This window comes from Eretmochelys imbricata, chromosome 13, assembly GCF_965152235.1.
Source record: "Eretmochelys imbricata isolate rEreImb1 chromosome 13, rEreImb1.hap1, whole genome shotgun sequence".
NCBI lineage: Eukaryota > Metazoa > Chordata > Testudines > Cheloniidae > Eretmochelys > Eretmochelys imbricata.
In genome coordinates this window covers 5976811-6003295 of record NC_135584.1, presented here as the reverse complement: position 1 = coordinate 6003295, position 26485 = coordinate 5976811, and the positions used below count along the sequence as shown (strand labels likewise).

At 49.9% G+C, this 26485-nt stretch overlaps 1 protein-coding gene across 2 annotated transcripts; it reads right to left on the bottom strand.

Moving 5' to 3' along the window:
• On the bottom strand, nt 1-24987 carry EEF1A2 (eukaryotic translation elongation factor 1 alpha 2). Of its 2 annotated transcripts, XM_077832024.1 has the most exons (8): nt 24971-24987; nt 23322-23466; nt 18827-19006; nt 15156-15452; nt 4757-4907; nt 2768-3024; nt 1961-2195; nt 1-135 (listed from the first exon to the last, which is right to left on the bottom strand). In XM_077832024.1, the coding sequence occupies exons 2-8, from the start codon at nt 23463-23465 to the stop codon at nt 8-10; spliced, it is 1392 nt and encodes a 463-aa protein (XP_077688150.1). In that variant the 5' UTR covers nt 23466; nt 24971-24987; the 3' UTR covers nt 1-7. The 2 variants fall into 2 exon arrangements, with proteins under 2 accessions (XP_077688150.1, XP_077688149.1); XM_077832023.1 differs by lacking the exon at nt 24971-24987 and having other exon boundaries at nt 23322-23465.
• Nucleotides 24988-26485: the final 1498 nt, after the last annotated feature.

The following is a 26485-nucleotide window of genomic DNA, read 5'->3' as shown; positions in this document are numbered from 1 at the left end:
CTACAATTCATTTGCCAGCCTTCTGGGCCTTCTGCGCCGACTTGGTGACCTTGCCAGCACCACCGCTCTTCTTCTCCACGTTCTTGATGACGCCGACAGCCACGGTCTGCCGCATGTCGCGCACGGCAAAGCGTCCTGCAGGGGGGAGGGAAATGGAGAGGAAGGAGATGGTGTGAGAACAACAGGAGCATGTTGCTGTCTCTAAACACTTGTAGGGCCCCATTTCAGACTAGACCTAGAGACCCCTTCTGACCAGTCCATGCCCAGAGCAGGCAACGGACTTTACCAGGCAGACAGTGGTCAGACTAGAACAGAGGAGGAAGGATAGCTCAGTGGTTAAGGCACTAGCCCAGGACAGGGGAGACCTGCATTCAATTCCCTGCTCTAACACAGATTTTGTGTACGATCAAGTCACTAAACATCTCCAGGCCTCTGTTTCTCTCTGTAAAATGGGGACAATAGTCCTGCTTACCTCACAGGGAGTATGTCTGTTAACATGTCTGAGGTGCTCAGACACCACATAACGAGGGCCTGATAAGTACCTAAGACAAATAGACCTGCAGTAAGGAGGGACAGTGGGCTGCCCTAGAGGGACAAGGCATCTTGTTCCTCCAACCAGCAGGAACTGGGCGTGTTGCACTCTGCCCCCCAGGGACGCTATGAAGAGATCCTCATATGTAAGGATGGCAGTTCCAGGCTAATGCCTCATTCAGAGCCCTGCACCTCCAAAGGAGCCCTGGGCTGCATAGGGATGCCCCCTGTGCTCTGAGATTTGTTTGCCAGCTCCTCCCTCTCACTCTGACAGACAACCTCACCTAGTAGCTCCTTCACTATCCCCCAGGCTTGGCCAATTCAGACCCCTTCAAAACTTAAGGCATCTCCTGAGCAAATATAGTGAAAGGAAGAGCAAGTCAAGGACAGCATGACCTCGGTGCAGGTGCCTATCGCAGACCTCATGCAGTTCCTCCTTTGTTCCATGTAACCCTATTTCCTTAGGGTTTGGTGTGGCTGATTGAGAACTGGCCAAACAAACGTCAATGAAATTGAGAAAAACAGTTGATATTCCTGTCCATTCTGCAATCAATTCCAGATACTAAGCACCACACATGTGGGCCACGTGAGTCCTGCAATGCGATCCCACGGCTGCTCTCCTCTCAGATTTGGCTGAGACTACAGATCCCAACATGCAATTCTCCCTCTACACTCTAGTGCGGCTGTGTGAGGTGTGCACAGATTGCACCTTGCTATTAGCCGTATGAGCAGGTGCACTAAACTCTGTTCTAGGCAAAGAAGCAAGGCCTGCAAGTTGCTACAGAGCTGCCAATCAGGCACTCAATTGGGAAAGGGACATAATAACAATGAGTTTACATTATTTAGCCCAGCAACAATTCCCGAATAACCTTCATTCCTTGCTTAGAAGTACCAATAATAGGGTAAGTGTTCAGTAAAGTGGTATTTATCAAGCTAGCCTTCGCACTGCTGCTCAGTGAACTGAAGATTTTGTAATCACCCCGTTATTAAAAGGTTACTAGAGAGTTGTGCTGTACAAGTTCAAGCATTGCCACATAAATACACCTTGGTGCACGACAGCATCCAAAGGGATCTGCTTTAACACATTCCCCCTTTGCAGGAGCTGGGATTCCTTGCCCCAAAAAGATCCATCCCATTTTGTGCAGTAGCCTGTTCGCAGATGACATGCTTGGTTAGCTGCCAGGATTTGATTTAGACTAGAGAACCCAAAAAATTCACAGTCCGCATCATAAATGCTATGTCATCGGACTCTGAGAGACTCTTAGTAGCTCAAGGACCTTTCCAATTAGGAACCTCCTCACCCTGATGTGACATGTGGTTTCCGGGAAGTAACAACTGACCACGGCCTGGGAAATAACCAGCCTTAAGCCCCCCTTTTGTGGGCATGTGTAGTAGGAACGGGAGGTAAACAATGAACCTGTTGTCTCACCAAGGGGTGGGTACTGGGAGAAGCTCTCCACGCACATCGGCTTCCCAGGGATCATCTCCACAATGGCAGCATCTCCGGATTTCAAGGATTTGGGGTTGTCCTCCAGCTTCTTGCCGGAGCGTCGGTCGATCTTCTCCTTCAGCTCGGCGAACTTGCAAGCGATATGCGCAGTGTGGCAGTCGATGACAGGGGAGTAGCCAGCGCTGATCTGGCCGGGATGGTTCAGAATGATCACCTGGAACACAGAACAAGGAGCTCGCCAGGGTACGTGGAGGCAAAAACCGTGAAGGAAACCCCACGCAGCTCAAGTACCCAATATGTTGTGGGGGAGGGGAGTGAAAAGGATACTGCCATCTAGTGGCTGGCACTCAGTGAAAAGAAGACACTGACTTTCATTACCAGCTCTCAGAGTTCACCCTTAGCTTAGCTGTGTTGCTGTGCACTGTTCAACAGCTGCTGTGTTCTACCCCAGAGGTGGCTACATTTCAGAAGCGGGGAAAGCGATTCTTATATGTGCAGGTACACAGCTTGAACACCAGGTAGTTAAGAGCTCTGGGATATTTCTGGGAGAAAGGCACTACATAATTATAAAGCCTTCACCTCGAGCTGGCTGTGATATTCTCTACTAGCCTGGGGCAGCCCTTCTTGAGATGATCTTATCCATCCCGGCAACCTGATGTGCTAATAGGCAAGCCACGGGTTTGTTCCGTACCTGTGACCAGAAAGTCCCCAGCTTGTCCATGCATGCGCTGATGGACGTGACTCTTACAGATCCCCGTTACCTGGTCACCGTTCCGTGCTGCTGACCTGAGACGTGAACTGAGCTGCCTCCTGCGGCGGGTCCGACTTGCTGTCCCCGCAGACGTTCCCGCGGCGGATGTCTTTGACGGAGACGTTCTTCACGTTGAAGCCGACGTTGTCTCCTGGCAGGGCCTCGCTCAGAGCCTCGTGGTGCATCTCCACCGACTTCACCTCAGTGGTGATGTTCACTGGGGCAAAAGTCACCACCATGCCAGGCCGGAGGATCCCCGTCTCCACGCGGCCCACTGGGACGGTGCCGATACCTGCCGGGGAGGAGAGAGGCGGGGACATGAAGACAGCAGAGCACAAAGCAGTCAACTTATCATATTCCCAGAGACTGTGGGCCAGACCATCAGCTGTGGAAAGCACGGAGGTCAGTGAAGCTATGTCAGTTTACACCAGAGGAAGATGTGGGACTATTTGCTTATTTACAGCCTAATCTAGAACCAAGGCGGGCAAGATCAGCTACCAGGGCCCCTAGCAATGCCTTGCTCTGTGCCTGATAAATGATACCCATTCAATGCTTTGAGAAACCCTCTATAGCTCAAAGAAGTGGCCTCAGAGCCAGGACTAGCTGTGTAGCCCCATGTCATGTGAAAGCTGTTCCATTCCACCAGTGTAAAGCCTCTTGATTTAAATTCATAGGGACAGGAAAGCAATCTCCTGGCCTGAATATTGCTAAGCGTTTTCACACTGGCCCTGAAAACGCACCTGATACTTGCTCAGAATTAGCGCCTAGCTCCAGGGAGTGACAGAATGAGAGAGGGTATTAACCCAAGGGAGGCCTTTTACCAACTTGCTCCCTCTCAAGAGTTTGGAAAACTCCATGAGTTACGTAAGAAACACCAAGAGAAATGACCTTGCAAAGAGGCCAGGAAGCCTGGCTGGATCCATCCTCTCCCTGGAGTCTGCTCTTGTACTCCCTGTGGTATCATTTTCCGCCAAATACTCGTCTTACTCCATGGGAAAACCCTCTGTATCTGTTGCTCATGTGCCCTTGACTGGGACCCACTAACTAATGACCATGTGATCTGCTGTGGCAGGCTAACGATTAAAAGACCAGGCCGCAGCAATGCGCTTCAGGGGAGCAAAATTCAATCCATGCCTGACATCCACACTGAGCAAGTCCTAGCAAGGGTGAGGGGAGGGGCTGTAAATTGATTGTGTGAGATTCAGCAGACATTGCCTTGTGCCCTAAGCAGGAGGGACTCCTGCAAAATATTTATATCCACTGAGACATCAGTTCACCAGGGCAAAGGAGACAGTCTGGCTTAAATATCCCACACAGTTTGCTGGACAGGCTAGCTAACGAGGTGTTACTGATTGACACAGGCAACTGGAAGGCTCCCGACTCTGGTGGGGGGGACCAGGTGCCAACAGGGCAGAGAAGGATCTCTCAAGGGCACAGGCTATTGGCTTGCTGATCTGACTTTCTTCAGTGAATTTTAGTGCTTGTGTGGCAGACAGTGCTGGTGACACCAGGGCATAGCACGAGCAGCCACTGAGCAAACTTCCTCCCCCCCCGAGAGCTAAGCCTCAGCACCTACCTCAGAGCCTCCTTGCTGTCCTGATCCTGGCCTCTAGCACAGTTTTGCCAGGAATCATAAACACGCATTTCCTTTTGGGCCTTAGACCAAATTTCAGCAGACCTCTGTTTCCAGGCACAATCTTTCATCCACGATATTCATGCTCAGAAAATTAATTCTGGGAGCAGGTTGTGCCCCCAAAAGCAACATTCTGCAAATGCCTCCCTAAATCTCCAGCCGTGTAAAACTAGCCCGTGATGGGTCTCTTTGCAACGGTCCTAACTCAATGTTACCTTTTGCTTCCTCTGCTCCAACCCTTATAGGTCTGATCTTGGGTGGAGTTTGCAAAGTCCAACTAACAGCCCAATTAGATCTGGAAAATGCAGACAACTATGGGGAAAAAAGTCTCTGCTCCAACCACCAGAGAGCGCTGTGCTGAGGGAGGGAAGACAGCAATAGCTTTGCTCACCGCCGATCTTGTAGACGTCCTGAAGGGGCAGACGCAGAGGTTTGTCTGTAGGGCGGGTGGGAGGCAGGATGGTATCCAGAGCTTCCAGCAGCGACACTCCACTAGCATTTCCTTCCTTACGTTCTACCTTCCAGCCTTTGAACCACGGCATCTAGAGAACAAAAAGGGGCAGAAGCATGCCAGTCCTCTGCAGTAGAACCTTTCAAACCCAAAGTCCCCTAGAAATGTTCCAGCAGGAGAGGAGCATGCTAGAAGCCCCGTATCCACACTGATAATGGGGCAGCCATTCAGCCACTGAATCTGAACCCTGTTTTCACACAGAGAGGCTCATTTCTCTCCAGGAGAACAGAAAGCTCTTTATATGAGCTGGGGTTGCAGTCACCTGCTGACCTGTTCACCCAGTCTTAATCTGGTTTGACTCATTTAGCAAGGAGCAATCCTTCTGCTATATCATCCCGTGCGTTAATCTAGATCTGCCTGCCTTAATTCACCATCTGCTCCAGCAAGGCCTCCCAGCCCCCATTCTCTCCTCTCATTAGGAGCAGCATACACCATATGTTAGCACAAGTAATCCAGTGACACAGCCTGCTGGGAGGGAAGGAGGGACAGTGCATATGCTGGTCTTTTAATTCCCTTTGCATGCTGGGATATGCATGGATACACTGTTCCCTCCACCCACAAATCTGTCCCCATTCACCTTTGCTCTGATGACTCACTAAACCTCAGCTAAGGGCAGATCCAAGCCTGCAGCCTGCTGGACGCTCTAGGGAGGGATGTCCCCTATTTTGTGACAAACGCAACGAGTTCATCTACGGGCAGAGTTACAGTGGCTTAAACTAGGGGTGCATCTTAAAATCGACATCATTAAACCAAAGCAAATGTCTGCACGGATCCTCTGAAAATTGATATCAACCTGATGTCTGCTGATCAGGAACAGGGTTAAGATAAGTCACTCTTAAACTGAATAAAATGCATTCACACAGGGGTCTGCTCGGTCTCACTGAACTGGTTTAAAACTAAGTTAAACTTGTGCAACTCCAGTGTGTAGAGAAGGCCAGAGAGGGGCATGCATGGGAGGAGAGAGGGAGAAAATGGTGAGATGGGCCATTGAGAGGAAAGTTTCTCAAGTTAGAGGGAGAAAGAAAGACAGATGGAAGGGAGTGCTAAAGAGAGGAGGAAAAGCAAGACAGGCGACCTCAGGACAGGGTGGGCTGACGCTGAGCTGAATGTTTAAGATTCCTTCAAGTCTTGCCAGTCTCTAAAGTACGAGTCCACTCAAAGCAGCAGGTGTCTGACTGTTTAACTGCCTGATTTAATTGGCAGCTTGCTCTGGGCACTGCAGCTAAGCTCCCCCCAGACTTGAATGCCATTATCGTCCCAAATCCTAGCAACCCGTGGTGGGCACCATGCCAGGAAACTCCAGCTCATGTTTGCAATGCAAATCAAGACTGTGGCTGGCTTCTGGCAGCAAGCGGCACATTCCCTGACCTCCCTTCGCGTTTGGCTCCGCGGCCACCGACACAGAGACAGTGTGGCCACCTGCCGACCGTGCGGGACAGAAATCCCAACAATGTGGGACAGAATTCCCAACAGTCAGCTCTAGAAAACAAAACTCTTCCAGGTGAGCTGCAGCAGCAACCCTCAGCTCAGCCAGCAGAGGGAGCTGAACCTTCGCGCAAGCCTGACACAGTCCATCCAATAGACAGCGGTGACACAGGTGACCATCAGGTTCCTTTAACCCTGACCCTAGGGGTAACCGGGAAAACCCAGCGAGGGGAGCCCAGGTCTCCCGGTGCATTCTGAGTGCTGGACTTCCTACCCTCCAGAGGTGACAGCACAGCCCTGCATCTCCCACTGGCCACCTAAGGAAAAGCGTCTGCAGAGTGGATTTTTTTAGCGTAGCAAGCAGAGGGCTGTAATTTTATTATTTGCATTACAGGAGCAAACAAAATCAGCCGCACTGTGCCAGGCGTTGTACAAACAGGGGAGAGGCAGCCCGTGCCCCGAACAGCTTACCATCTGAAGGGACAACAGGTAGGAGGAGAAACAGAGGCATGGAGAGGGGATGTGATTTGCCCAAGGTCACCCAGCCGCTCAGCGGCAGAGCCAGGAATGGACCCAGGCCTGCTGACTCTGAGCCCAGTGCCCTCAGAAAAGAGCCCATGCCCTCAGCTGGGAGTCACAAAGGAGAGAGACAGGAGAAGTGGGGACAAGGAGTCACAGAGCTGCATTGCCAAGACCTCATCCACCCCACTCTGGAGAGGTGTCTAGTGACAGGCTCCTGATTCAGAGCCAATGGCCACTCTAGGTGGGTGTTGACCCATGTGAATGTCAAAGCCGTGCCAGCTGGCAGTTTGCTTCCCCTGTCACTTGGGAGGTCTCTGGGAGCTTCCACTCTCACTTTCCTGATGGCTTTGGGCGGGTGGAACAGCCCTCCGCAGCTCCCCATTGCAGAGCTCAGTGCACGACATGCCGGGGGAGGAAGGACGTGAACTGGAGCCATTCCTGGCCTGCTTTAGCGCACACTGGGGACTGGTCTGTCTCCTGGAGGCTCTGGAATCTGGGAGGTGCAAAGGTAGCAAGCAGGCACCTTCCTTCCCTCCACACCCCCACCCACGCTGCTCCAAGTCAGCCCAGCCACATCCCAGGAGCTCTTAGTAAAATAAAACTAGCGGTAGGATGCTCTAGGGGATGGGAGCCAAGAGTGGCACCCGGAGCTCCCAAATTCAATTCCCCTCTGCCGCTGACTTGGGCATGCCACACGGGGCCTGATACCCAGATGTCCTGAGCACTCCTAGTCCCCACTGACTTCAACTGTGCGCAGGACTACTGAACACTTGGTGAACGTCTCTGGACTTCTCTACACTAGGAAAATTAGTACCAATAGGTTATAGCAATGGCCCTCAGAGATGCAGCCCCACCAAGGGTAGCAACAGCATAGGCCCTAGTGTAGACAGTGCTCCATTTCATATGCTTATCGCTGTACACTGGTCCAGTTGTACTCTTGATATATTACAGGCACTCCATGTTCTAGTGTGATGCACCTTCTGTCAGAGGTTCCCTATCCATAAGAGGGCGTCCCCTCCTCCCAACAGTCTTAGGTCTGTAAAGTGCTTTGAGGATGTAGTTTTCAGGGCAGGGACTGTCTTGTTGTTCTCGGTTTTCATAGTGCCAAGTAAAATGGGGCTCTGATCCCTGACTGGAGTCCCTAAGGCTACTGGAATACAAATATTAAAGCACTGTAGCTAAGCACTAAGTCTATATTTCACACTATCTTGGCCTGCTATGCCAGTTTCCCCTCATGTTACTTTTAATTTACACTGGGGTAAGTGAGAGAAGAACCAGGCTCCCTGTGCTGTTGCCAGCTCTGATAGCTGGCGTTTTTCGTAAAGCCCCAGTGCTTGGAGTCAGGTGATTCCATGAGAATCTCAGCAGGGTTTGTTTTTGTTAAGTAAGTTTCCAGCAACTACACACCACACCACAGAACACCACACCACACCACTAACCCAGGAACCAATCCCTGTAACAAACCCCGTTGCCCACTCTGTGCCCATAACTACTCTAGCAACACCACCAGAGGACCCAACCACATGAACCGCACCATCAGGGGCTCATTCCACCTGCACGTCTACCAATGCGATAGATGCCATTGTGTGCCAGCAATGCCCCTCTGCCATGTACATTGGCCAAACTGGACAGTCCCTACGTAAAACAATACATGGACGCAAGTCAGACACCAGGAATGGTAACATACAAAAGCTAGTAGGAGAACACTTCAATCTCCCTGGACATTCTATAACAGATTTAAAAGTAGCCATCCTTCAACAACAACAACTTCAAAAACAAACTTCAAGAAGAAACTGCAGAGCTAAAATTCATTTGCAAATTTACCACCATTAATTTGGGCTTGAATAGGGACTGGCTGGCTCACAACAAAAGCAATTTTCCCTCTCTTGGTATTGACACCTCCTCATCAGTTATTGGGAGTGGACCACATCCACCCGGATTGAATTGGCCCTGTCAACACTGGTTCTCCACTTGTGAGGTAACTCCCTTCTCTTCCTGTGTCAGTATATTTATGCCTGCATCTGTAATTTTCACTCCAGGCATCTGAAGAAGTGGGGTTTTTGACCCACAAAAGCTTATGCCCAAATAAATCGGTTAGTCTTTAAGGTGCCACTGGACTCCTCGTTGTTTTTGTGGATACAGACTAAGATGGCTCTGCCCCCCCCCCCCCCGATTCTTTCCAGCCCTGGTTGTTCCACAGAAAAGCCTGAAAAAGTGACTCCTCAAGGCTCAAAACCAAGAAGCAAATAAAAGAGGGATTATTTCCAAGCCAATCGCACAATTTGGGGGGGGGGGGCCTGCCGGGTGAGTTTTGCACCCTGCGGGTTGGCGGTGCTGCCTTGGGGCCCTGCTAGGGTTTTCCTCAGCACCTCTGCCCTTTCAGCACCTCAGGGCCGATAAATGAGTGAACCTTCCTCCGCATCAAAGCATGGGACTTTGCGCCACCCAGGCCACAGAAACCTTTGGCGGAGACTGTGTGAGGCAACATCACCATCTGGTGGACAGTCTCCTTCATTGCCATCACTGACATGCTCTCTGGAGATGCTACATTTGCATTCCTCCCTGACAGTGACAACACCCCGTAGATCATGGGGCACCAGAAAGCACAGAACTGTCTACAGGGACATTTCTGCCTGGGTCCCTCATTGCTAGCCCCTCTGGAGTTTCCTGCCCAGAACATTTCTGGTATTTAGGAGGCAGTTCAGTATCAGAATCCATTAGCTACTCCTCTAGGGGCTAGGACTGGGAGCCATCAGCAAGCAAAATGTCCCTTTATCTAAACAGAGACGGATTTAGGAAACTCTCCTATTTTCCCCAATCTTTACCCCTGTCCACGTCCCATCACAGACACACTTGTCTCTATGCACTATAGACGTGGGCTTGATTCTCTGCTGCCAGACACAGTCACATACAGCTGGGGGTATCCAATGCTGCCCCTCTGATCCAGAACCATTTCACACCCTCTTCCCACAGGTGTCAATGGCAACACAAGTGTGAGGCAGCAGAGAAACTGGCTCTCCAGGTGATGTTTCCCACCCGGTGCCTTCAGCCAGGGAAACACTCACAGTGCAGGCCTGGCTCTGAAGTCAGCTAACCTGGATCTCCTTATGAATAGTCTCAGCTGTGGGGCTCTCTCCTGAGAGAGATGTATTCAGGCAAGGCAGAGGCATGGGATGAGAGGAGCTATACCATGGGAGAGACCCTGGAAAGAATTTGGGTGACTCATCCTGGAATGCTTACACTCTATCAAGTCCTCCACTGCCTTCTCAAGGATGCAGCATGAGGACTCCCACTATCTCCGCTTGGAGGGCCTCTTGCTGTTCCACCAGGCCCCTCTGCTTGCTTCCAGGTACCTAACCCCCACTGAGGTACCAGCAAGGAGCATTGACTGCTCTCCATGAGGACATGGCATAGCTCCATCTCCCATCCCCAGTGCATTCAAGCCATATATATTGTGACGGACTCAGACCAGAAGGATATAAGGGTAGTGGAAGGCAGGTATATCAGCCTCAGAATGAGCAGGTCCCTGTTCCCTGGATAGCCAAACAAAGGCTACTCCAGGCCAATCAAGGCACCTGATGTCAATTTAACCAATTAAGGTTGTTAGGCTAATGCGGGCACCTTACCTCAATTAACTGGCAAAGGGTTAGTTAAGGCCCTTAGGCTAATGGACACAGCTGGAACCAATTAAGGTCCTACTCATACTGCTTAAAAGCTCTCCTTTCCAGCTCTTCTCTAGAGAGAAGCGTTGCTGAAGTCTGAGGTAAGGGTGAAGCTTGGGAAAAGGGGACCATGGGGAAGCGGCCCAGGGAATTGAAGCAGCATCATTGGTGAAGGGAAAAAATGCTGCTACCATTAGGGTCCCTGGGCTGGAACCTGGATTAGAGGGTGGGCCCAGGTTCTCCGCTTCCCCCATGCTCTACAGAGATCCCTTTGAGAGGGGAAGCAGACTTTGGCTCAGGCAGGAGGCCAAGCTGAGCCTACCAAACTCTAAGGAGCAACAGAGACACTGGGTATTCCACCTTCCATACTGGCCTGTGATGAAAGTAGCTCAATAAGTGGTGACCCTTGCTGTTATACTGGGAAAGGGAGGTCCTATTGAGGGTCTTGGTGAGCTTCTGAGGCCACTGAATCTGCCTGGAGGCGTGGGACCCACAATACGGGTTTGGAGCTTTGTCACTATCTACACACACACACTTTTACTTGGCCTTATTTGAGGGCCAAGGTTGGCAGGTGAGAATGGAATCCACTCCTGGTGGGCAATGTCCAGGCAGGGATGGGTTAAAAACTAGAGCGTAGAAGCTAGAGCCTATGCAGGTACAAAGCTGCTAACTGGAGACTATGCCCAGGCTGGAGTTTAATTTGCTGGAGAGAGATGACTGAGCAGCTGAAATCAAGACCAGCCAAGCTGCATTTCTCTGTGCTGCACCCTTTGTGGCCTGGGTCTATAGGGCCAGAAGGGGCTGGTAGACCTGACCTCCTGGCTGCAGGGGCTTGGCCTTTGTGGCTCTGGTAGACAGAGGGTACAATAACCACACTAAGGAAGAGGCAGAGGACTGCTACTGTTGATTAAAATGGCTCAGCCTCTCCAGCAAACTGCATTGCTCCCAAGCCCCCTCTGCTCTGGCAAGTGACTGTGCATGGAAGAGCGTCTCCTTCTGTGTGGCTGAAAAGGTTAAAACTGCAGTGGTTGGCAGCCAGCCCTGCACCTGCCTCCTCCTCCAGCCGGTGCAAGAGAGAACGGGCATCAGTTTCCAGATTGAGTTTCATGCCTTTGTCGGAACTACTGACTGGGACGGAGAGAGCAATAGCCCGGCAGCCTTGAGTCGAGGACTCTGCGTGATCACGGGCCCTTCCCAGGAGTCACTCACTCCCACCCAGAAATTCAGGGAAGAAGCCCTAGATCCTTTAGCAGCTCATTCGGCAGAACTGCTCAGAAAGTATTTCTAAAGGAGAGGACCCTGGGGTGGACGGGGGAGTGTGGAGACACTGCCTGACCCGGCGCCTCTTTCATTACAGCCCTGAAGGCAGTGTTTAATTTGTATCAGGGAACCAATCTTTAAAGAGACCTGTTGCTTGTCAGCTCGGCCCACAAGTGGTGAGCCTGATACCGGATTGCCAGCCACAGGGCCTCTGCTCGGTGGAGACACCTTCCCTGAAATAGGCTTCCAAGCAACAGAAAGCTGCAAGGGGAAGGGAAAAGCCAAGTTTGCCTGCCCACTGAAATCCATGGACACTTCTCTACTAACTTCAGGGAGCTGTAGATCGGTCCCCATGGTGTATAATCAACATAGGCCTAGGAATTGATGGTTCAGTGGAATGCATTATATTTAACCCTTAAACTGCAGGCAATCCACTGGCCTGTTCCAGAAGCGTCAGTCTGACAGCATGAGCTGTTAAACAAGGTCTTAATGGAAGTGGGGTGCCAAGACAATGGAGAGCGTAGCACAGAATCTTCTGCTGGCCAATGTCTGTTACTTTCGATATACTCACTGCTTTCAAAGCAACAACTGGGGACTAGTCCAAAATGACTGTTTCACAAAGATCTCCTGCAGCAAGTGTAGCCAGGCTGTATCCTTTCTTATTTGGGTGAGACCAATACATGGCATGGAGGAGAACGAAGCTGCCACGGGTTCTAGCAGTTTCTTGGAATTCTAATCGCACAGGGGCTGCTGAGCATGTGACTACCTTGTGCTTTAATGGAACCAAGCCAGAAAATGGGGGTGAAAATAAAGACTTTACTGTAAGGGGGTGGAACGCAGATGCTGCTTCTCACTAGAACCCTCCTAGGAGAAGTGGCGGTAGGGGGTGCTAGTCTCATCTTTTGGGTAAGATGTAAGACTGATGTCCTGGTCATTTGCCTGATCCTGCAAATTGCTGTGGTCACGGGCTGCAATCCGACAAAGCCAGCAAGCAAGACTGAAGTCAATGGCATTATTCATACACTTAAAATTCAGCATGGGCTTAAGTGCTTTTTGGACCAGAGCGCTCGGCACCTTGCAACAGCTCGTTACTCAGCCTGATTGAGCCAGTGCTAAGGGTCTTGTGGTGCGTTCATGAGCGTAGGAGTGTTAAAATTCTACCCACCCAAGCTCCTGCTGCAATTTCGATTGTCTGGGGCATTCTAATGTGCTGTTCAAACAGCTGCCGGCCGCCCACCCCAGAGACAGCTGCCTCTGTCTGGCATGGGAAAGCTATTTCTGCACATAAGCTTTGCACAACCAAGGAGTAGTGTTTAGAAAATGCTATTAGGATGAATGGGGCCAGCTCACTCACAAGTTTAAAAAAAAATTTCCCTGCACGCCACAGCCTCACTCTGCACCTCCACTGCCCAACCTATTAATAGGAGGGTTGCTCAATATCATCTTCCCAACCCAGCAACTGGTGACATTTGGAAGCCTAACTTGAGTGTAGTCAAGAACCCTGGTACTTTCCTCATAGTGACCAAGACAGACCTTACCCTAGCTTCACGGAGCATAGGAAGAGAACCTCTAAAGTCTAGGGGACAAAATACTTTCTTCTAAGTTAAGCCTGGTCTTTTGACCAGTTTGTCCTATGGAGGTTCAATGATTGAATAAAGTTTCATCGTTGTTAGGTATAATTACAGCACAGCCCTCCTTTAACCGAGGAATAATGTATTTGAGTACCTCAGTCTTTATTTTCATAGCAACCCTGTTTGGAAAGAGTGCTATTATCCACCCTGTTATAGGTGGGGAACAGACCCACAGAGAAGCTAAATGGCATGGCCAAGGTAACCTGGGGAGTCTGTGCCAGACCAGGGAATTGAACCTGGATCTTACAGGGGCCAGGCCACCAGCCTAACCACTGGACCCTTCTCCCCCTTGGGTTCTGGTTAGTTTTTTCCAACCCAAAAATACTTCACTATATGAATGTCACTATAGTAGGAGCCAGGCTGTCTGGCAAAGGAGTACTGACAACTGCAGGAGGTCCCGGCAAAGCCCTATTGTCACACCTGTTGGAGAACAGCTGTTGCAAGATTAAGAGCTTAGCTCTTTCTCTTTATCATGGGAAATGGCAACCTCTCTTCTCCTCCCATCTCAGCTGAGCAGAGGGGGAGGTGAAGTTAATTTTCATATTTTGATTTCGCCAAGCCAAAAAAAACCACACAACTGTGGCCCTCAAGACATGCCCTGGGGCATGTCTGAGGAAACCAAGAAGCGGCCCTGCCATGTGGCAGCAGACAGAACTGTCTCACTGCTAGGTCATATGCCTTATAGGGAAAGGAGCTGCTTCGGGTACGATAAACCGTCCCTGAAATAGCTCATTCCATTCTAGGTACCACATCATCAGAAAGGTATGGATAAAGCAGGTCGGAGGAGATCAGTGGGATGGAGGGCTGATTTAGGAAGGAAGAGTGAACGAGCTAAATCTGCACAGCTTGGGGAAGTGAGGGCTAAGGTGGGAATAGGAGAACAATGTAGCAATATGTCCAGGGTGTACCTGCTGAGGAAGGAGAGGGATTCTCTAGCATAGTACATGGCATATCACTAGGAGGAATGGGAACAAAATTTAGACAGAAAGGGACTTTTAGAATTAATGTCAGGAAATTCTTCCTCAGTTGGTCTCTGAATGGTTTCAGACAGGGAGTGGTGAAGCGCTACTTTTTGGGTCATTTAAAAGCAGAGTGGGCATAACCCTCGGTAATGTCCTGTGGGGAACAATCCTGGATGATGTGATGGACCATCACTTCCATGGCTAACTTCTTGGAGAGTCTTGGGTTGCCTGAGTAAAGAGACTTACCCAGAGACACATACACACACAGTGAATCTATGTCTCACACACACACACCCCCCCACACAAAATCAATGTGTGGCTGCTGTATTGACAGACACTTCTGGGAGAATTTCCCAATGCCGGATAGGCAGAAACTAGATTGAATAAAGGGAGCCATTCCAAGGGCATGACCTAGTTTGTGTTATTTCACTGAACAAACAGTGCACAAAAACAGGTTATGCTCCCCCCGGGTTTGACAACCACTTTGGATGGATCTGGTTACTAGGAACCAAAGGCCTTCAAATTAAATCCCTAAGGAGAAGTTACTCAAACCAATTCCTGCAGCTGTTTACCCTTATCTGCCATGGTATCAGTCCAACACAGGATGATAATCAGGGCCCTGAACACTAGGCCCATTTACATTTGGTCAGCTTGATTAAAGCTGTGGGACAAAGATCTATTTTTGCAACACAGGTAGTTCTGCAGCGTAGGGGTGCATGCAATCTGCGTTCATTTTGCACAGCACAAAGGTCAACCTCAGCCTGGATTTGAGCAGCTTTGAGGTGGCAAATCTAGCATCGCACCCATGCACACTTACATTGGGAGATGGCTCCAGCATGTTGTCCCCATGCCACCCAGAGATGGGCACAAAGGGGACCGTGGCAGGGTTGTAGCCGATCTTCTTGATGTAGGCGCTGACCTCCTTGACGATCTCATCGTAACGTTTCTCGCTATATGGCGGCTCTGTGGAATCCATCTTGTTGATGCCCACAATGAGCTGCTTGACGCCCAGTGTGTAGGCCAGGAGGGCATGCTCACGGGTCTGCCCATTCTTGGAGATGCCAGCTTCAAATTCACCTACGCCAGCGGCAACAATCAGCACAGCACAGTCAGCCTGGGAGCAAGAAAGACAAAGCAGATTAGGTGTTGATGCCAGCCCAAAGGAGATCTGTCCTCTGCTGCTTTGTCCCTGGTTCCTCTTGAGCGAGAAGGTTCAGAACCTCTCCAGGTCAGGGAGGGAACCTGCATGAGTGCTCCCTCTATTCTTATGTGATAAGTAACAGCTTCCTCAGCTTGAAAGCAAGCCTCCTCTTTCCCATCCTGCTGACCCAGCTCTGCCCTATTAGGAAATTTGCTATTGTACTAGGATGGTCTTGTGGTGAAGGCCGTAGCCTGGTACTTGAGACTTAAGGTATGGTCCTGCTTTTGCCACAGGTGATCTTCAGCAAGTCATTTATTCTTTTGTGCCTCAGTTCCCTATGTGTAAAATGGGGCTAATAATACTTTCCTACCTCACAAGGGTGTTGTGAGGGCAAGTTCATTAATGCATGTGCAGTGCTCACCTGCTAGTGCCTGGGGGCCACCTAGGAACCTAAACCACTTCTCAGACCCTACTGATCCTTTCAATCTCTCGTTGCTTGTGGGTGGCTGCCCAATGCACACTGGAATAGAGTGAGCCTGCTCCTATTCAACACTTCTCTCTGCAGTGCTTGTTGAGGATTAAATACTGCTCCTAATTACATCAGTGTGAGTATTGGCCCTGATTTTAACAGGCCCAAAAGGAGTACTCCCAAGTCTCTCGAGACAGGCAATGTCTGAGCAGGTGCTATTGAAACTTCACCCCACACAACTCTTGGGTGCCAATTGTGCTATGCTAGACTGCCAGTTGAGCTTGGTCTTATGATGTGAGCTGGGAACCAGGACAAGACCATCCAACCTGAGTTGGATCTAAAGCCCATGGAAGCCAATGGACCTCAATGGACTTTGGATCAAACCCCATGTGCACAAGCCCAGCATACTATTATCTATCCCCTCTCCCAGGCAGGAGTTCTCTCATGACCACATTCCCTCCTCAGCTACATATAGGGACTACAACTGAAGCTGCCTGCAAGAGAAGGCAGTACATGACCCCAGCTGCGCATCAGGACATGAATTTCACAGGACATAGGTTATCTAACTCCCCACTGTCATTTACGGCTCATCCATCTCCCACTGAAATCTATAGAACGATCCCGGTCGTCTAAAATGGGACCCAGACGTGTTCTGTAGGCCAAGCAGCAGAATGGGAGAAGCTAGAGCACATTTAAAGTGTTAGGGATCAAGGACTAATTTGACTTAACTGCACTGGGTCGCTATGTGAGACCGAGAAGCCGCCAATAAGTCCCATTTAGTCCAACAGAGGCCATGCATTTCATGTCATGTGACAAAGTGTTGCCAGCCAACATTTCCCGCTCGCAGGTGGACCGCAACGACAGCTATATTTTGTCACAGCGATCTAGTAAAGTAGCTCCAGGGCCTGAACTGGAGAGCTGCCAACCACAGCAGGAGTTTGCAGCTGCTCCGAAGCAGGCCTGTGGGAGGGACTGCAAGGTGGGGTGTGCCACGCCTGGGATTCCCACGGCACCACAGTCCAGTTTAGCTCAGGGGGCGCTGCTCGCTTTGCGTGGTAGAATGCATGGAATATTCATCCTTCTCAGGCCAGGCTAAAGACTGGTGAATGGTCCCATCCCCAATACCACCTGAACCCTCGCTCTCCGCGGCTATTCCTAAACAGCCTGAGCTGTCTGCACTTCTACATCTCAGACAGCGTATCAGCAGCATCCCGAAAATGAACTGCAGCTGGCTCGTGCTCAACAGGGGCCCCTGTATCTCTGTCCGATGCCTCCTGTCTACATCACCAATGAGCATTCATCGTGACAGGCCAACAGGAGTCCAGGGTTTCTGCGTTCTGGTGTTTTTGCAGGGGTGTTGCTTGCTCAGACTGACAGTTCTGGGGCTAGTGCAATGCACCAATGAATGGGGAGACCCAGGTTCAAAGTTACCACCTTGCTTTCATGCCTCTGTTCTGGCAGCAGCGGATGGTGATAAGGGGAAAGCTACCACCAGCCTCCTGGAAGGCAAGTGAGGAGGGCCATTCTGCACTGACCTAGAGACCTCCACCCCCCCTAATGGCTATCTTAAGAGTAGCTGCTAGAAGTCTCAAAGGAGGCCTCTAGCCTTGTCAGCTATATGGTCAGGTCCCGCCTGGTGGCTGTGGCAACATGAGGTGCAGGTCAAGGAAAAGCCCTCCCTCACTGGGAGCCCCAAATTTCATGACACCTTCCCCCCCCACAACAAAAACTATACACAAACCCATCTGCTTCTAACTGAGGGAAGCTGGGATTAAGAATTTTCCTCCTTGCATTTTGGACAGCCAAGGGAACTGAGGACACATCATGATGCCACTCCTGCTTCCAGGCTGCTCCCGCTACTTTGCTAGACCCCAGCCCATTCTCACCCCAAAGGGGAGAGTGTACCGGGCCCATGCTATGTTCTCAAATGCCATTGGCCATTTGATTATAGAGGGGTGACTCAAGCAGGGGATTGGGAGCCAGGACTCCTGGGTTCTGCCCTTCGCTCTGTTGCTGACCCTGCTCTGGGATGCTACGCAAGCTACTTGGTCACTGTTACCAGCATATCTGCCTCTGAAACAAGGCTAATGGCATTATGCGTCGCTTGGCAGCATAGTGAGGGTTAATTAATAAAACTTTGCATTTCATTAGCACCTTCATCCGAGGATTTTAAAGCACTTTACTGACCTGAATTAGGACCATGGGATTCCCTCTCCTCTTGCCCCTTCCCACCCTCTGGCTGCAGAGAGTTCTGTAACAGCTGTCAGCCATGGAGGGACAGTTAGCTCAAACTGGGAGGAAATCAAAGGGGGGGCAGAGGGGCTTTGAGATTAGTGGGTGGGCCTTGCCAGACACAGAGAGGCCCCATGCACATTGGTTATCGGTGGGTGTTTCTACAGCACACTGTACTGCCACCATGGGAAGGAAGTTACTGGGCTCGATATGGGGGTAACGGCATGAAATTTAATGGCCTGTGATATACAGGTCCGATCTATTGGTCCTTCTGGCCTTAAACTCTACGAAACATTAAGTTGCAGCTGGGGCTGCACCGCCATTACTGCCCCTGCAACGTTCCAAATACGGGAGGAAGGTTGTGGGTGTGGTGTTTCCGGATTGTAAAAACCGGTGCAGCGTGATGTACAGATGAAAGAGCTTCAAGTTTGTTTCAATCTGCATCTGCTGGATTCTGAAATGAAGTCTGGTAGAAAAAACCCTCCCCCCCCAAGTTAGGGTTTCAAAAATATGCATGGGCACCACCCATCCCCCCCCTGCACCCCAGGGTGTCACCCAGCTGCCCTGTCCCCTTCCCAGGTGCCACCCACTAGCAGGGCACACTTTTACTTTCAAGTCCTTCTGCTCCTCCTCTCCTTGCTCTCACCTGTGAGGTCCCTGTGATCATGTTCTTGATGAAGTCTCTGTGGCCCGGGGCATCAATGATGGTGATGTAGTACTTGGTGGTCTCAAACTTCCACAGGGAGATGTCAATAGTGATACCACGCTCACGCTCAGCCTTCAGCTTGTCCAGCACCCAGGCATATTTAAAGGAGCCTTTCCCCATCTAGCAGGTGATATTTTTAAAAAAAAAAAGAGGAGAGCACCTGATGAGAAGAAACCTGAGCCCAAAAACAGGGTCAACTGATGTGGCATCCCAGTAACCTGCCTTCACGAGCTCAGATACCCAACTAGGGAGTTGTTGGTTGCAAACATTAATGACAAAACCCTACTGAATTCAATGGCAGCAGGCCCAGGTCCTTAATCTGTACTGAAGGAAATATGCTCTTCTTTTGGGCAAACAGGACATGATAGTAAATACTAGAAAAATCCCTGACCCCATGTTGCTGGCTATTAGGTGAAACTGGGCCCTATTGCTGGCTAACCGAAAATGCTGTTTCTCAGTCCAGAAGCCCAGGCATCGGTGTAGCCAGCCAATAGTTGAAATGACGACCACCACCACAGTATAATGCTGGATAGATTAAATCAATAAAATGCTGGGATATTGTTGGCTGCTGCCTAAAAGAGCAACGTGATGTTGTTAAGCGGTGGATGAATTCCCGGGCAAAAACTATGCTAGGATATTGCTGACTAATATGAAGTCATGGCCAGCAGTATCCAATGCATAAAATGCTGCATGGGGCTAATCAAAGTAAATACCATCATGGTGTGACAGGCCTTGCTCATAGGTAAAATCATACTTTTTTTTTAAGCTAATGAGTAAAATCGTGTTTTCTTTGTTGTATTGCGTGTCAATTTAGGATTATCCCCACATATTAGTTCACTACCTGTGTCTTCCCCCTTATGTCTCAATCTACACATTCATATAGCTGGGGAAGCCACTAAATTAGGTTTTGCCATGTATTGGGTCCATCTTCCTCGCTCTGGCCTTTTCTGATGACAAATCTTGATCAGAACTCACACCAGTAGGGGGAGCTGCTCTTTCCCCTCCTGGATTGGAGTTGTGTGTATCCCTCCCCAAGTGTGAGCCTTCTACCAATGAAAATGAAGCCTCAGAGAGGAGTGGGATGGGGGAAACTATCTTGCAATAGGCTCTCTGAGATGCGCTGTACTTACTTGGCTGTTGCCTGGCAATGCTTGCAGAAATAAAGGTGTTAATGCTCATACACATTCCAGTCTTTAAAAACACCTGAAATATTCTAAATTGGGAAAAAAAATAGACCTTATCTAGAGAATTAGGTCATTTGCCATGGCATGCTTCTCCACTTCCTATGCGGTTCTCAAGAACATAGCAAATGCCCTAGCAGATTCATCTAGTCCAATACCCTGTTTACAGTAATAATTAGTACAAGATGCTTCAAAGAAAGGTGCAACAAACTTCATAAGGGGCAATTATGGATGATCTATCCCCAGTGGAAGTTTCTTCCTAACCACAGGCTGTTAGTAGCTGCTTGTGTCCTGAGATATGAGCGTTAATATTGCTGCATAAAAGTTTCTCCTCTCTAATTTAACTGTGGATATTCTGCTACTGTGTTCTGTTCGGTCCATTGCCATCAGAGTCAATGGAAAGACTCCTGTTAGACAGCTGCCATGTTCCATCCCAGAGGTGGTGATGTGATTTCCCCTGTGCACGGTTTGTGGAGTACAAATTATTAATGGAGTGCAGACTTCTTACACAGATTTATATCGGGAATGACTTTGCATCTGGCTACTGAGGGTGATGGGCATAGTCCTAAAATGGTTGAAAAACCTTCTCCTTGCTACATGGAAATAAACAGCCACGCCGAGCAAACAGAGCCTACATCTTCTGATTAGATAGGAATGAGTTTCCATGCATTTCTAAAGGTGCATCCTCACATGTCCTTAGGTATAGGTTGGTGGCACTGGCAAAAGCTATACAAAGAAAGCAAGATCCCAAGCAGTCCCTGTGTCCTTACAGCTAATCTAAAAGAAATACAGATTATAATCAGGATCTGAGCAAGTGCTAACAGATTAACCCTTTTTCAAGTTTACATACTTATTTGTCTAGCACATTATTACAAATGGAAAAGGACAGGGCTTAGTCTTCCTGCAAATAATTACGTTTTGAAATAGTGTGGCTATATCAGAGGAACTGCTTTAGCTAGTGGAATTGATTAACAATACATAGTTCTGATATAGCACTTTTCATACAAAGTGCTTTGCAAGAGATGGTATCAACAGCCCCATTTTATAGATGAACAAACGGAGGCAGAATGTGAGGAAGGTCACAGGTGGAGCTAAGAGACGGGACTCCAGGTCTCTAGGCTCACAGCCCACTGCTCTGCTTGCTTAACCATGCTGCCTGACAAACTGTATCTTCCCAGAAAAGCAGACTGGGATTTGAATCTAGTCTGAACATATTTGGGATGGTTCTTACCCTCATCTCTGTAGGCCATACCTTCAACATACAACTGTGCCTTCTTGATACCTCACAACGTTCCTCCTCACTCAGAAAAACAGATCTTTGAGAATTATCAAAGAGAGGGTTATTTGCTTATCCCTCCCCCCACCCCCCAGAAGGGGTGGGGGGGCCCTGGTCCTTCCACATAAGTGCTGAATTACACTAAAATTTGCAATGTCATGCATAGCTTGAGGACAAATGTGAGCCTTTATTTAACAAACAGATTCCCCCCCTCCCCCAGGTCCCTTTCACTGGGTATATTCAATTACCCAGAACTGGTGTGGGAAAAAACCTGTATTATCTAGCTTTGCACAATAACTCCACTGTTAAATACCAGAAACTGCCTGATATTTCTCGATTAAGCTAAGCATCAAGGACAGTTATGTTCTGAGATCAAAAATAATGAATAAAGAAACCTTCCAAGCTACTACAACGTCTGTGCTCTAGTGAAATAATTCTCTCCTTTTATCTTTTCTCCTTTAAAAAACACAACAGGACCGGGAAAGGGAGGGGGTGGGTGGAGCAGTGGTGGTTGTCGTTTTGTTTTTTTATTCATGCAGGCCTCCATTTCCTCCTAATGCAACTTAGTGAAAGAAAAACCCCTCCACAGCCCTGCATCAGAAAATGGAGTCTGGAAGCTCAGTCAATAGGCTATTAATAGCAGCTTCTAGCCCCTGCATATTCTGGCAAGTCAGTGAAAGTGTCCGTTCAATTAAAGTGGCTGCAGTCACATCTAGAACAACCTAATTATACTGAGTCTCACTCATCGGTACAGGACAAAAATATCTACGAAAACAGCACAGTCCATTTTGAAACAGAGTTTAGACACAGGACGCAGCTCTTGCTGAGAGAGCTGCAAAGGGAACGGACGACAAGGTACAGGGAAAAGGTGGTTTATCCTGGGTGTTATTCCGTAAATGCAAAGGGTTAAGAGGCAATCAGCAAAATGTCTATTCAAGACTGGCAGCTCTAAGAATGCTGCCATTTTTGTATACTACACATATTGAATTTTAGAAAGAAAAATCGAAGTATATATGCATTAAAGACACAGATTTATGATGGCCACAGCCCTTTTGAAACAATGCATCAGGGCTCCTAATGGTTCATTTCACTAGAATTTACCATTGCCACGTTCTGAGCTCTTTTAATTTAAAAATGTCATTCTGCAATGGTATTTCTTCCCTTTTACTCCTATGTATTTGCCCTTGTTATATGCTTTGGTTTGCATGTACTATGCTGAAAGCCAGATAAATGCATTTATTATGCTGCTATTATTTTTGTCTTTATAAAAGAGAAATCATACAATTAAATGAAGTGCACATATTTCAGACCAGGTTTTCTACTTTGACAGCTACTGTCAAAACTACACACAAGAGCCCAAACCCAAGAACGTAAATCAGTTTTACCAGACTGGATCAGACCATCTGCCCAGTATCTAGTATCCAACAATGGCCAATACCAGCTGATTCAGAGTACAATGCAAGAAATCCTAGAGCAGGCAACAATGGAATAATCTCTTCCTAAGGAAGAATTCCTTCTAGCTCCCAGTATTTAGATGTTGGCTTATGTCCTAAAGCACAAGCATTTATCTTGCTTCCAGAATCTTTATTCTTTACCGTTATAATTTGTTATCCTTGTAAATCTCCCATATGGCTTTCAAATCATGCTCGACTCTTACCCGCATTGATATAATGTGGCAATGAGTTCCACAGCCAACTAGAAGACCCAGAGTACAGGGTGCAAATGCCAAAATGTCCTCTTTTACCAAGGCCAGAAGAGTTGGAATGGCCCTGAGGTGAAGGGATATTGAGAAAATAGGAACAAAGGAGGGCAGAGGAATGGAGGGAAGGTTGAGGAGGGGCACAGGAAGAATGGAGGAAATGTAGGGAACAATCCTGCACTGGCAGAGGATGGATTTGATGATTTACAGAGCTTGCCCCTCACTCACTTGCTGAGGAGGGGACAAAGGGGAAGGCACGGGAAGGGTCCGAGGTCTCACCTCAGCAGCTTCCTTCTCAAATTTCTCAATGGTCCTTTTGTCAATGCCCCCGCATTTGTAGATGAGGTGCCCAGTGGTGGTGGATTTCCCAGAGTCCACATGTCCAATGACGACAATGTTGATATGTGTCTTCTCCTTCCCCATCCTCTCGGGTTATATTGGAAAGGGCCGACGCTAGCAAAGGAGCGGAAGCAAAGCTGCGTTTTTTTTGTGGAGGCTGGGAGAGACAAACAAGAACATCAAAAGAGTCTGACAGCAACACGACCCACGGCAAACAGACATTCCCAGTAGTTTCACCCAGGCTGAGTCTGACGACCACGACAATACTGTTTAGCTATTTAGACATATTACCTTTTGCCTCCTGAATTAAGGCACTCTCTCTCCCCGGATCCCAGCAAGCGAGATGTAGGCCAGACATAGTCAGGTTTGTCTGTCCGCCTCCCTTTTTTGTAGCAGTGATGGGGCCCGCCTGCCTCTGGAGTTGCTGTGGCTGATGCTAACCCCGTTCATCTTCTATTTCTGTATTCTGTATAAACCCTTCCAAGCCCCGTGCAAGTCGCCATCTTTTCAGCCTTTGCAAGGAAGCCAAAGATAGGGGAGGAGACCGCTCGTTCAAAGTGACACGTCATAAGGGCCCCAAACATATCATCCTAGTTAGACCCTTGAAACCCTGCCAAACCAACAGCTCCCCCCTCTGTCTCACTTACAGGGGGTTGTTACTGATTTATTCTTGGTGCTTCTTTGTCAAAGATTCCAGTGATTTTTAGGCACTGCCTCCATTTCATGCACTGTTCTGCTCTCAGAGGAGCTCTCGGGCATCCATTCTTGCCTAGACTTGTCTCCATAGAGGTCCTATAAGATACTCAATTCCTTTCTGTTTGCACCATGGACTGAAATCTCCCAAGAGCTCATGGTTAGGATGACAATATGGTGCCCACAAAGGGGAACAGACAAAAATAACTCATGGTCAGCCCTCTCCCCCTAAAGCTGAACTGGAAGCAGCCTGGGCGCTTGCAGGAACCTCAGCAATGGCATCAGAGCACGCAGTAGTGTGTTTTCTTCCACGCATCAAGAGAAAATTGAAGAAGAGGTATAAAAAGAAGGTATAAAAGCAATACATCCAGCTATCTGCCTCAGCATCTCAAAGGACCCTGTAGCACGCTGCACCTGCTACAGTAACTGTGCAGAACAGGAGCCTAGGTTGTTGCCTAATAAAATCTAATTTCTTGTATCCACCCTTAAAGTTAAAAGAGCTCAGGGAAAGTTTGCTGGTGTAATACAGATTCCATCATGCACTCGGTTATAGCCCCTGAGAGCAGCCTTCCAGGATGGGAGCAAACCCCTCCACTTTTTTCACCCTTCATGGACCTGGCTCAGATCATTAAATCAGTTATGCTAATGAACATTATAAGCCAACACAAATGAATGCAGCGCTTTCAAGTCTGTGCATCCCACATCCTCTAGCTGCAACCCATTCAAGATAAGCAACCTCCAATCGTTTCAGAAACCTCTCCACCATCTTTTTTTTCCAGGGTTAAAGATGCTAAGTGCCTTTATTTTCAAGTGGGGAGGAGGGTCAGGCATCTTGGGCTGGAACATCTAGTTCTGGGCAAGCTCTGCGAACGGTCAAACCCCCCTACATACAGCACCTGCTGGAGTCTGGTGACACAGCCTCCCCTTCTCTGCCCCTCCCTCTGGGTTATTTTTAAACCCTGCTGGCCCCAGACTGGGCTAGTTCAAAGCAGTTAGGGACTAATATTCCCTTTCCTAGCACCCCAAATGCTGATTTCTACCCAAAATTTTCCAACCCGGCCACCTTTTCCGACCGATCTGCGAAGCCCCAAATGTATGCATGTCTTCCCTACCTTTCCTTGGGGGTGTCACCACAAGGTCAAACCCAGCCGCTGCTGCCCCGGCCTGATTTCCTTCTCTCTCCCCACTCCCCCCCACCCCCAGACCACCCCCAGCCTGGGAGCCGTTCCCACGCGCTGCAAAGACCCTGGCGTGGCGAGCGAAGAGGAGACGCACTCGCCAGCCGCCGCAATGACACTGTCCCGACCGAGCAGCTTAAGAGCGGCGTATGCCTCGACCAGACAGGACCGGCTCCTGCTCTCGGCTCCGGGCCGGCTGTCGCCCCGCTTTTTTGAGCCCCTTTTATTCTCCATCGCCGGCGACCACGGCTCGCCCTTCATCGCTGCACGGGCATCACTCGCTGCAGCGCCGCCTCCTCCTCCTCCCACCCGCGGCTGCAGCCCCCCACTTTGCAGGCGGCCCCGGCCGCGAACTCCCGCCCCGACGCTGTAGCCCCGGGTTCGAGCCGGCCCCGGGGCGCCCGGTTCCCGCAGCAAGCGGCGGCGGCTGGGCGCTCTTACCGGTGGCGGCGCCGGGCTCAGACAGCAGAGGCTGCCAGCTTCGGCTCCGGCGGCTTTATCTCCCTGGGAGGGGGTCCCCCTATTGCCGGTGCCGGCGCAATGCAGTGACCCCCTGCGCTACAGCAATGCGGTACCGAGCGGGGCGGGGCCGGCGGAGGGGGAGGGCGCCTGGGAACAGCGGGGAGGGGAGGGGAAGAGAAAAATAGAGGAGAGGAGAGGGCAGGGTGGGGAGGAGGAACTAGAGAGGGGGGGAGATAGGGGATGGAGGGGGTGGGGAGGGGGAGATAGGGGAAGGGAATGAGGAGATGGGGGAGTGGGGAGATAGGGGGAGGCGGGGGGAGGACGGGGAGATAGAGGGAAGGGAACGAGGAGGGGCAGATGGAGGGGAAATGGGGGGGGAGGAGGGGGAGAGAGAGAGGGAAGGGAATGAGGAGCTGCGGGGGATGGGGAGTGGGGAGAGGAGGGGGAATGAGGAAATGTGGGGAGGGAGAGATGGGGGAAGCGGGAGTGGGGAGAAGATGGGGATGGGGGAGGGGAGATAGCAGGAATGGGAGGAAGAGGGGGAGATGGAGGAGGAATGAGGAGATGGGGGAGGGGGAGATAGGGGGAATGCGAAGGGAGGGAAGGGAATGAGAAGGGGAGAGAGAGGGGGCAGGAGGGGGAATGAGGAGATGGGAGGAGGGGGAGATGGGGGAAGGGAATGAGGAGGGGGAGATGGGGAGGAAGAGGGGGAGATGGAGGAGGAATGAGGAGATGGGAGGAGGGGGAGATGGGGGAAGGGAATGAGGAGTG

Excerpts from the sequence above, each read along its gene's own strand:
- EEF1A2 (XM_077832024.1), bottom strand. The coding sequence starts at position 23,465 with ATGGGGAAGGAGAAGACACATATCAACATTGTCGTCATTGGACATGTG. Across the intron at positions 2,196-2,767 it reads CAGCTCAGTTCACGTCTCAG|GTGATCATTCTGAACCATCC; the intron begins GTCAGCAGCACG and ends TCTGTGTTCCAG. Across the intron at positions 136-1,960 it reads CTCCCAGTACCCACCCCTTG|GACGCTTTGCCGTGCGCGAC; the intron begins GTGAGACAACAG and ends TCCCCCCTGCAG.